Source organism: Rhea americana, unplaced genomic scaffold, assembly GCF_003343005.1.
Source record: "Rhea americana isolate MKP2758 unplaced genomic scaffold, rheAme1 scaffold_36, whole genome shotgun sequence".
Classification (NCBI taxonomy): Eukaryota; Metazoa; Chordata; class Aves; order Rheiformes; family Rheidae; genus Rhea; species Rhea americana.
This window is the reverse complement of record NW_028186490.1, coordinates 889,647-901,909: the sequence shown is the minus strand read 5'-3', so window position 1 is coordinate 901,909 and position 12,263 is coordinate 889,647. Positions and strand designations below refer to the sequence as shown.

General features: G+C 39.2%; 1 protein-coding gene across 1 annotated transcript; it reads right to left on the bottom strand.

The window, feature by feature from the left end:
* Positions 1 to 6,796: 6,796 nt before the first annotated feature.
* On the bottom strand, positions 6,797 to 12,256 carry EIF3F (eukaryotic translation initiation factor 3 subunit F). Its single transcript, XM_085312236.1, has 7 exons — positions 12,173 to 12,256; positions 11,935 to 12,014; positions 10,697 to 10,834; positions 9,641 to 9,732; positions 8,264 to 8,400; positions 7,991 to 8,104; positions 6,797 to 7,193 (listed from the first exon to the last, which is right to left on the bottom strand). The coding sequence occupies exons 2-7, from the start codon at positions 12,000 to 12,002 to the stop codon at positions 7,116 to 7,118; spliced, it is 627 nt and encodes a 208-aa protein (XP_085168362.1). The 5' UTR covers positions 12,003 to 12,014; positions 12,173 to 12,256; the 3' UTR covers positions 6,797 to 7,115.
* Between the last annotated feature and the right edge of the window lie 7 nt (positions 12,257 to 12,263).

Below are 12,263 nucleotides of genomic sequence, written 5' to 3'. Positions count from 1 at the left end.
CCCCGGGCAGGGGCGCCGCGCCCCAGGCGCGGCAGCGCCGAGGCGGCGGTGCTCGTGGCCCTCCTAGCCCCGGACCTCCTTCTCCTGTGTGCAGGCTTGCCCCATCTTACTGACGGCTGCGGTACGTCCGGCTCTGCCTCTAAGCGGCGAGGAGGTAAGTCTGAAAAGAGAAGTGCCACAGACACGCAGAACAACTTAACGCCTAGCTGTGCTAGGAAGCAGTCAGCACAGGAAACAGCATGGGCTGCGCCTGCACGAGGGTCCCTTGACCTTCCTCTTCTAGGTGAATCACTGAAGTCCACATTGCAGTTTCCCTACGACACCACTAAAATGAAATTCAGCCCTCATGCATGAGGCTTTAAATCAAGTCTGTCATCCAATAACTAGCAGGTAGTTAGCCAAAACATCCAGGCCACCTGACTAGTGTGTACCTGGGAAAGTGCATCAAGGACACTAGTGGAGCTAGAAAAATTGGTCCTTTTTATCTAGTTAATGAAGATCAGCATCTAGGTCCCAAGAGGGCATAAAGGTAAGACTGTCCTGACTACTAGACTGAGAAAGAAATCTCACTTATAGTCACTTGTACATGACTAACTGCTGTGGGAAGTGACTTAGTGTTTTGTTTCTTTTTTAAAATCTATTGTAATGTTTATTCGTATTATATTTAGAACAGACAATACATACAATTATTCCTCCCTTTACCCTGTGGCTAATTACTGAGAAGAAATTCTAGACAGCAAGATGCAGTTTATGAAGGATGCACCCATACCATTATGCACTGGCTACCTGTGATTATTCAAGGCAAGTTCTCCCTGCTTTTGTTATGATAAACATAAGCTAGCAGTTCAGAGATCACTTAAAAAACAAGCTGTTTTCCCGTAATCTGGTGCTGTGCTTGAGTGCTAGATGAAACAACAGCCATTGCATTACTTGTCTGTAAAACAGCGTTAAGTGCAGGCAGCAGAAAATAGGTGGGTAATAATTTACCGTACTTGCTCACTTGAGATGACAAGCACCTAACAGCACATACAGAATTTGAACAGTGACCTATCTTCAGCAACACTGGGCCTGCATCTCCCTTGTATTCCCAGAATTTATCAGAAACAACTTTAAGAATTTAATGCTTGTAGCATTCTAGAGTTGACATTCCCAGTCTATGTCTAATCTATTTTCACCTCTGTTAAGCTCGTGTCTTTCAGGACAGCTATGCATTCAAATCCTCGTTTCCATGGGAACCAAAAACATTTATAAAATACACAATTCTTCATGTTTGATTTAGCAGATGGCTTAGATTTGAATTATTCAGGAAAGGAAAAATCTGTTTCCACAAACAAGTGGGAAAAGAGCAAGAGAAAGCAATTAAATATAATAATTTAAGGAATCTACATCTATATTAAATGCACGGCATGCTTATATGTCAACAAGAATCCCAGAATGACTTATTTTTACAGCATGGAACAGAACCACTGTGGTTGCCTAACTTCACTCCATGTATTCTAGGAAATCCCTTGGCTTGTTACAATACCTAGAACTAACACCTTTAGGAAACCTGCTTAAACCCCATGCAGAATCAAGACAACTTTCCACTATTAAAAAATTTAAAAATTTGGTAAAACTGACAGACAAATACTCTTGATCCTCTCTTTTGGCATATCCTAAGACATATGATATTGGACAGAATTCCAGCCTGCAGGGATTTTTCTCTCAGATACATAACCATACTGACTGAGTGCTATGAATAGCAGAACAAAAACAAACTTTTTTTTTCCTGAGTAACTTTACTGTTGGTGACATAGATAACAATGCACTGATACTTCCCTATGCTTTGTATAGAGAATATTACTTCACAACTGAATAATACAAAGCATTACTTTTGATGTTATATTTCAGTCAGTGCAGCTAAAAAGCATACTTTGCAATAAGCAACAGAATCTGTTCATCCTTGAACTACAAGTCAAAGTACAACAAACCAACAGGATACTGCAGTGATCCAAGTCTAAACTATGTACTAAAAAAAAGTTTCCCTGCCACACTGCCTTGTGACTGCAGTCATTAAAATGTGGATAGTCAAAGTTAGCTGTTGAGTTAACCTTCCATGTGAACAGGGAGTAAAGCAAGTTCTGATCACTTCAGGAAGAGCCATGTGTTTGGTGAACTGCTCAAGTGAGAGTCACTACCCAGTGAATCATGTTAGGACTCCACCCGCTGTAGTCCGAATATCAACGTTCTGGACAGATCTTAAATGTAAGTTGCAGCCTGGGTCTTTTGGTTCTGTTGGGTGGAACCACACTAAAAATAAAAGCTGCACCCTTCTTCAAAGCAGGCAAGGAAAAAAGAGCAGGTGGTTGTGCTATATTCCTGAAAACAGCAGCATGTCCAACAGTTTTCAAACCATTTATCAAAACACTTCTTCCTCTTTGTATCAGACATAAGTATAATAAAAAGAAACTTAAATGACTTAACAAACAAGGCAAACTTAGTGACCTTCATCCTAGCATATTGAAATAATCAGCAAATGGAACTAATTCTGGCAGCAAGGACTTTTTTTTTGTTATAGCTATCGAACTGCAAATAGTAAACAAAATAAAAATAAAAATAAATAAAGGCATTTTCAACAATGTAGAACAATTAATCTTTTCTCCACTTTAGAAGGCTTAAGCCAAACATACATCTTATCGAAGACAAGTCACTGGATATACTGGTTCACTTTTGCACAATGTGCATTCTAAATGAGGAACTCAGTATAAATTATTTGGGCTTTCACAGAGGACTTGATGAGAACCAATAATTAGTTAAGTTTGTTGAACCAGAGAAGACAGGAATTAGCATGAACAAGGATGAAGAACTCGTAAATAAGAACAAAGGCCATGTTGAAAAGGGAATGTGTAGAATTCTGCAAAGTTGGTTTGGGATCAGTTCCAAATTTTTTTCTTAAGTGAGTACCATACCAAGTTAGGAATAAGCTAATGATATCTACTGACAAAACTGTGAGATATTGCTGATACTCAGAATAATGCAAACAAGGAGAAAAATGAGGATGATAACACTAGATTTTTCAATTAAAAAGTGTCATAATGCCAAGTCATGCATTTAAAGTAATAATTTCCACTGCAAATTGGAGCTGAACTGCAAACAGCAGCTGTGGAGAGAGATTTGACAGATTGGGGTATTCAGTCACACTCAATAACAGAAACCAAGAGACAAGCAAGGAAACAAAAGAAAAGTATTAATATTTTTCTAGCCACTGCTTTATACACTGATATGGATATGGTGTTTATCAGCTAAAGTTCAAGAAAGATTGAATTTAAGTTTAAAGCAGGCTGCTAAGTGATAAAAGCATACACAGGGCATCAAAAGAGAGGAGGTAAGTTTAGCATGTTAATCTAGCAAAATGAAGGCTGCAGTATGATGGCTACCTATAACAGATCATGCATAAATACCAGAAGAGCAGGAAGCAAGAACTTCAGTAAGGACAAAGGAGGAGAAAGGATTCAAAAGTATAAAGAATCTCAGAAATGCATGTAGGTATATTTAAAACAATTCAAGATATGGCTGTCCAAGACAGAAAAGAACAGAAATTGTGATTTAGGAGCTCCCTTCTAAGGTAAAGAACAGTGGATATAGGGAATCAGAGAAAAGAGCATCAGCATGGTGTCTGTTAAATGCACCAAATATAGGAACACCAGAAGAACATGTATAAACATGAATTTTCTTCAGTCATGCATTTAGAATGTCAAATTTCAGTCACTTTTAGCCTGACCAGTAACAACAGCACAGTAGTCTGCATGGACTCCCTTTACCTTTTATTCTTATCTTACAGTGAAAGTCAGCACTAGAAATGATCAGTGTAACATCAGTCCTAAGTACCTTACAGCAGTTGTAAGAAACTTGACTCTGGCATCCTGCCTATCCACTAGCATCTTCTCATGAAAAATCATGTAAATGCCAGCTGCAAGACTTACAGCACAGCAGAGCCCGCAGGAGTTAATCACCACCTGCAGTTCTCATTATTTCTCTGCAATTTCCATTGTTTCTATGTTGTTCCTACTACCCAAACCTTGATCATTGAATACTGGAGCATTACCACCTCCCTCCTGCTATTTTAGTAAGTCATTCTTATTAACACAGTTTACCCTGTAAGTATTAATTTTGGTAAAAAATACAAACACGAGTACCTCTATGTGCTTGTGCACTTCACATGGACTTGCTCAAAGATGTAAATGAGCACAGTCTTCCTGCACTAGGAAGACATCAGAACAAATCACACTATCTGCATCCTAATTAAACTGCAAATTGTCAGAGGTTATCATGCTCACTGAAGAGACAGTTCACACAAGCTTTCGTTATTTTTTTGTACTGCCAGGAGATGCTTCACTGAAGCTCTCTTTCTCTGTTGAGGCTGACTTAAATTACGTATCTGAGAAAAACAGTTAAAGACAGCAAGTTAGAACCCATTTTATACATTCCTCCAACTTTTCCAAGCACACAATATACCCAGAGGGAACAACCATATCAATTATAACAGTGAATTTTGTTCTGAATATTGCTAGGTATCTGCATGAGAAGATTGTCTCAAGGAGAAAAACCCCATGTCAAAGTAATGGCTCTGATGGCGCAAGACTACAAAAAAGAGCTCATCTTTTGAGCAATTAAATACTTAAGTGCTAAGTGGTAGCAGCAGAGCCATAAGTAAGGTAGTTTAAAGCCTGTTATTTATTAGAAAAAATGCTTTTCTACTTATTACTAAAAATAAACACATTATACATTAATGTCCAGTAAATATTGTTTAGAGAACTAATAGAAATAAACTGAATATTGAGGGATCAAGAGAAAAGCAGCATCTGTAGAAGACATCTAAGGAAAAGGCTGAACATGTTATAGAGGATAGACAGGTTTTTTATTATATTATTGAAGGCACTATTATGAGTAAATATAATATATGGTAACTATAGCAGCATACCCAGAGAAATATCTTGACTATTTAAAGAATGATTTAAGACAGACAAGGCTAGACTTTGTCAAAACTATTTGGAGCAGCATATCCTAAATGGAAAAAAAAAAGCCTCATAATAAATCTAGGAAGTCTATGATTTATAAATAATAGCAAATTAAGGCCTGAAATCCTTAGTGACACTTTTTGACTCATGAGCTTTTCCTGCCAGATTTTCTATGCGACTCTGAGGTTTTAGATAGGAAATTCCATAAAGTAGAACAATTCAAACAGAACACCTTTAGAATTTCCTCTCTAGATTTGCAAACTCCAGAGAAGGCAATGCCTTTTTCCTCAGCCTAAGTAATAATGATGCAGCCTAGAGCTTACAATTATGCTGGCAGTAGCATCCTTCACAAGAGCAGTCCCTGAAATTTGTAATAAAATGTTCATAATTCTAGAGTCAAAGTAAGGTTCACAGCATAGTTTACCCAGTAACAGACGTTCGAATTGATGGCATCAGACAGAGTTTGGAAAAGGTCAGCTTTTTTGCCTCCACTGTACTTCAATTCCATGTGCTTGTCACTATGCTATCTAGCATACAGTTGAACCTGTAAATTGTGGGCTCTTCTGACACCTCTGCTTTGCAGTACAGTCTTACTAGTTGGGAAGACACTTCAGTTCCTTGTGATGTATCAACATTAAGCTTCAGGTACCTGTAAGGTCTGGCAAATTCCACCATACTTCTTCTATATCAACAATCATGAATTGATCTGAGAACTTCCTATTTTGTGCATTGCATCTTATTAAATAGCATTGTTTTTAAACACTGTACAGGTTGAATATGTTGTTTCTTCTTACAGACATTCTATCAGTGCTGCTAACAGGGAGTGTGAAGAGTAACTGCAAAGGGAAGAGGTCAGGGAAAGGATATTGTGCTTTCTTTCCCTACTAGAATTTTTCTGTGCAACATCAATCCTAAATACTTCACAGCAGTCATAAGAAACCTGACTCTGGCATCCTGCCTATCCTCTAGCACCTCCTCCTAAGAGAGATTCCTTCCTTTTCACTAAAATTAGGATTTAACAGCAGATACCTTGGAGAAGACCCCAGATTGGAAGAACCATTCCTAAAGTCTTTTTATTCATTTTTAAGTGAATAAAAAGCCTTTTTTAAAATCAGATATGGAGCAGCAAACAGGGAACAATCTCAGGTTTTTACTGTGACCCACAGAATTTGCAATTTGTAACACCTGTATGCTGCTCTTGGATTTTTGTCTGGTGAATATCAGTTCATATAAATTCAGCAGCAAAAGATCATGATTCAGAAGATTCTCAGTTGATGACTCTCAACTTTTAACCTCAAAAATTGAATGAGGTATAAGCTTTGCTGTGCTTTGCTTTTGCAAAAATGGAAACTCCAGTAGCAAGTCTTTGCTCAGCCACAAATCCTTTTCAGCCATCAACTCAATTACTAGTTAACTCCCTAAACCCCTACTCTGAGGGCCTCAATTCCATTATTCTTTATTTCCTTGTCCAAAGGATCAGATTTGCATAGCAACAATACCACCATTTAAACTTATCTGTCTCATACTCCTTCACTACCTTGTTGCTAAAGAAGGTACACAGCACCACTAATAAAGCCACAGCAGCAACTCTGCAGTCCCTCCTGAAAAGTTTATTATGTTCAGGATAAGAAGCCATACTTGGATTGTGCTTTAAAGCTGGAGGAAGAAGAAATGTCAAGAAGTCTGAGTTACCTTGCATCCATTTTTTCTCATAACATTTTTCTCCTGAAACCATATTTCCCCCTGTCAAAAGGGCATTCAGTATACAATAAATATGAGATATCACTGGACAGAAGGCATTCTGACCAATAGAATGGAACATTTATTTCAAATACATTCTTACAGTAAAACTGTATTTTGTTATACAAGTAGATAAACTTGGGAGAAAAAAAAAAGAATTCAGTTACTCCATTTTAAAATACTGGGCTCAAATAAATGTTAGGCAATTCCCATTCATTTCCTAAACCATGTTAGGGACTTTCTGGGAAACGGAAACAAAGATGTAAATCAAGTCATCTAGGTAATTAAATTACGGTCCAGCAAAATTTTTAACACCACCACAGAAGAGTATCTACTCCTTCTTCAGGTTCTTTGAAGTATACAATGGCAGAAGGTTCTTTATAAACTCAGAAGTTTTTCATTGAGAGCAATCTGTGACTGTGTAAGGTTTGCCAGGTAGGTAACCATCAGTAGGTCCTGAGAGAGAAAGAGAGAGAGAGATGGGGGGGAGGGCAGGGAAAAAGGTGATTAGAAATATTAGTAAGAACAAAGCCTATCAGGGAGATGTGAATTTCTAATACCTTTAAAGCAATCTGCAAACAGCTAAAGGAACTGTCATCAGTCCTGAAGATCCTGCCCTGAGGAATGCTTCTCTAGAAGGAAGAGGTTTTCGTATTCCCAGAACTTGTAACATTGCTTGTGAAAATTTAACTCTGAGTTCATCCATGTTAACCAGGGAAGTCAAAGGGACTTTGACCAAGGGAAAGCAAAATTAAAAATTACTTCCAGTCTTCTAGACTGTGGGTGAACAACAGGTTCAGAAACTTAGCTTTGTAAAAATCTGTTAGGGGAACAAGATAGCACTGAAATCTTGATCATGACTTAAGTGTTACTTAATTAGACTGTTCCATGAGACAGAAGAACTCAGGTAAATAAGAGACAGAAGAACTCAGGTAAATAAGAGCTGACAAGTCAGCAATTATCCTTCAAATCCATACTGCATTAAAAGAATGAATACTAGCTTTCAGATTACTTGCCCAATTCTTAAGTATTTTAAGACTCACTCTCTCACCTTCAGTTGTTTGCAAGATTATTATGGTAAGTTCCTTTATTCACATTCAGTTTTTAAATATCAAAACTGGAGAAAAGGCTGTATTTGCTATTAACATATTGATATGAAAAAATAATTTGTTTTGACCATAGACAAACTTGGGTCTACAAGATAAACATTCACAATTGCTGGCAGTACACTGAAAGAAATAAAACAAACTTACATTGATATTGCTGTTCAACATTGTCTCAAAGTCCTCTGGTGAAATCTTTGGCACCTGATTAATAAGATCCATCAAGAATCGACCAACAGTGTTGTCAGCAGCCACTTTGCCAGACTAGGTACAAGAGGGAAAAAAAAAAGCCACTACACCATGAGCAAAAGACATGCCACAAACTCAGAACTATAGCACAGAAGGAGAATATACAAAAAGAAAAACAAAATAACACAAACTTCCAACAAACTTATCTGCTGGTTCATGAAAAGTTGGCCTTACCAGTACATCCTCCGCATACTGCAGTACCATGGCCAACGTATCCTGAATCCTGGCTGAGGCTGACCCCACCTGTTGCAAGTCACTGGACAAGCCAATCACTCGATTAGGGCTAAAACAGGTCTTCATGATAAGATCCACTGAAAGCAAAAGAAGCATCAGTGAAAAAAATGACTGCCACAGAAAACAGCTTAAACACTTAATTGCTCTCTGGAGATTTTTTTTTGAGGATAACATCAACTTCATCAAGTCTAATCACTATTCCCAGTAGCACGGCAACATTACCAGGATAAAAAGAATTTCTATAGTGCTACAAACATCAGAAAGGAGAGCAGTAGATTTGTCCCCTGCTAGATCTGCTGAATCTTTTTGTTCCACATCCACCAAGCAGAAATGTTATCTTCATAGCATAATGAAATTAAAAAATCACACTGTGTAATTCACATCTGTTAGTCATCAGCATCTCCCCAAATGAATTTGGGGAACACTGAAGGAAACTCAAAGCAATGTCCTCTACAAAAGTAATAATAATAAAAAAATCACACAGTAAACATGCTGCTACAATTTATAAGAAATCTAGTCTACTTCTAAGAGGCAGCAGCAATTCTAGTTATAACACTAGCATTAAGTATCTTAAGCTTGCATTTCTCCCCCATTGCTGCCAGACTTACACTCCTACACAGAGAGTTATCTAATCCCTTTTCTTTATACCAATCTCTGAAGTTAAAAGCAACATTCAGAGAACTACAATATTAAGTCATTAGTGCCCTGATTTGTATTTATCACCTATTAACTGTGGTGCAAACTCAGATTAAGTACCTGTGATCTCCAAATATTAAAGATCACCAACATCTTAAAACCAAGGAGAAAAATAGTAACTTTCTGAAACATGATACATCTGCCATTCCTGTGAAGGGAGCCCTCAGCCTCTGCTTCCCCCTCCCAAGTTCTGCAGTTACTTGGCATTTTCATTTCCTAACATTATCTTGTTAGCTCACATCTCATTAACTTGATCACTTCTCTTTTCCAGACTGATTTGCTACTATAATCTGACTGTTCTGCAATCATTTTGCATGCTCAAGACATAAACACTATACACCCAAAACATTGCTCCACCTTCATTGATCTTCACCATCTTGTGTGACAGTGACATGACTTTTGCATGAACAACTTTAATGACAGACAACATGGGAAAAAAAAAGGGGGGGGGGTCTTTGCTATTTTGGGCAGTAGAACAAGTAGGAACATCTGTGTCCATGAATATGAGCAACCCTCAGCCCCATAAAACCTAGAACTGCAGACCCCTCTATTCCTCCCAACCCACTAGAAAACAAGCACCAGCAATTCTGGTTAGGACCACAATAGGAAGAAAACATTCACCTCCTATCCGCTCTGTATCATAGTAAACGTACTTCACTGTTAGAGGAGTGAACATCACACCCATAGTTTTGCCAGGGACCCCCATTGGAGCACTAGAAAAAAAAAGAAACAAGTTTTCACATTGACATATTAAAGGAAGGACAACTGAGGACAGGAAACCCGCATGGGCATATTATTAACTAGCCTGACATTTGTCAGTGTGAGCACATGAAGAGTTAAGTATTGTCTAGTCACTTTTTGCTTGTAAAAGAGCACTACCCTGAAATACTCTATGGTCTTCAAGAAATCACTTAAGGAACAAAAATAAAAATAACAATTCAAGTACAAAGCACTCAACACCTGTGTTATTTCTATGATCTATCATTTCTATCTGAAGTTCAGTTATGCTTTCAGTATGTAAGGTGTCGTGGAACAGCTTCTTGTTTTGGAGACATGTTGTCAGGAAGCAATATGATTTTTGCTACAAATAAAGGCCAGGACTCTATCCGGGAAAGAGGAGAGATCTTCACTCAGTACGAGGAAAAATAGCAAGGTGGAATAGTTGCATTTCTGAGTATTTAACCTCCATTACCAATGAATAAAAATTGAAGAAGATAAGGGCCAGAAAGACTGATCAAGAAGATGCCATTCTGATTATATTTTAAATCACACCAATTCTTTGAATTGCGTAACTAAAATGCCCAGCAATAAAGTTCTGTGAAGAAAGTCTAACATTCAGACAACAAGAGGGAAGTTGGTAACATTAATGCTAGCTATACAAATCCCGTGAAACGTCAAAAAAATGTTCAAAACACTCTTAAGATGAGTTAAGTGACAATTCCCCTCTCCTCCTCCAATGAAGGACCAGTTAACAAAAGGTTAGGTCTTTCAGCTTGTGTACAATAGTCAAGACATTCCAGTGGGAAGAAAACCATGATCCCAGCTCACAACTCTAGTTTTAGCTATTGCACGTTATTCAGTGGGACATTGTAGCTTATTGCACTTCTCGTTATCCTGATGTGGTCCCTCTTAGTAATCCAAATACACCCTTCCCGAAAATACAGCTTCTCAAAATACCTGACATAAGCTTTAATGCTCATGCGTCCATTCTGGAGACTTGTGTCCACAGTGAGGTGGATTGGATTGTGCGCTTCCCGGCTGTAATACTCGTGGATCAGGACCGAGTGCTCAGTGATATCATGACCCGTTGCATACCTTCAGAAACACAAGCGTAAAGAGCCACTCCTCCAACACACTCAGGTGCCCAAAGTTTCTTACTGTGCACATTTAACAAGTTTGTATCCTAAATACTGAGCTGCAGAAGCATACTAAATACAGTGCTTCAACCAAGTAAATTGCAGCTTTATGGCCAGCTGTTCCAGAACTGTAGGAACCACAGTCTGACCACAGGCATACCTGGAACTTGCATAGGGCCAACATTTTAGCACTAGCCACACAGGATCAGTACAGTTGCTGTCAGATACCCAAGATTCAAACATCTCTCACTACTCTCTGGACCAGCTCCTTGTTTCAGTGTAAATCAAAGCATGCTAACTGATTCTGGAAATAAGCAACCAAGTAGATCTTCCACAAATAAAACACCTCAGTGCTGGAGACAGGACTTGTTAAGCTAGATCCTTTAGCTGCTCTGCAATTAGCCTCCTATATGCATGGGAAAACTCATTACTACAGCACCTCACCGTGCCATTAAAAATTGTTCAAGAAACTGAGCGCTGCACTTGCAGAATTTTGCTCCATAGGAATAGACCTATGCTGTTTTCCAGGATCAGGGAAGACATGGACAGACCAATGAAATGATCTACCCCATCCACACACCTAGAGGCCCAGACAGAGATTCTGTCCCTGTAACACCCTACTGATTCTTGCTTGGCATCCCAAACACAAGTATTTCCACCTTTTCTCAGCAGAGAACTTCTCCTTGCTCAAGCTGAATTCACAAATTCCTCCTGAGGTCTTAAGTACTTGAAACTATTCTTGTGTTCTCCCTTCCTTCTAACCAGTTATCTTCCGTGGCACAGGTTATACTACAGGTGACTACACAGATCTAACAAATCCACGCAAGCATTCTCTTACCACTCTCCTGCAATACCTCTTCTAGATCTAAACAAAAATAAATGCTGCAAGTCTCTCATATTATTTCTTCCTATTAAGAATTACAGCAGTTTTACAGCTGACTATATAACGGAGCTGCAGACTCTTACTGTTGCAAGCTTGTGACAACAAGAAGTGTGGATTTCGAGCAGTTTAACAGACCAACACAACTGCTTGCATGTTCTTGCCCAAGGAGAACTCACCAGCCCAAGATGAGCTCACTAGGAGACACCTTCTTGTGCAGCTCGTACATGTTTTTGGCAAATTCCATGTCGACTGCCACCTGAAAAACGCGACAGAACAGCCAGTGCTGCAAGAATACTGGAACCCTAGCGCGGGACAACGCCGGGAAAAGCCCCGCCGCTGCCATCGGCGGCAGCTCAGGCAGGAGCAAGGGCACCGCCGCGGCCACGGGGCCAGGCCCGCCCCGCCGCCCCGTACCTCATCCTCGGACTCGTTGTGCGGGACGGAGAAGCAGTTGGTGACCTCCACCGAGTGCTTGTCCACGGTCCCTGCGGGGAGGGCAGCGCGG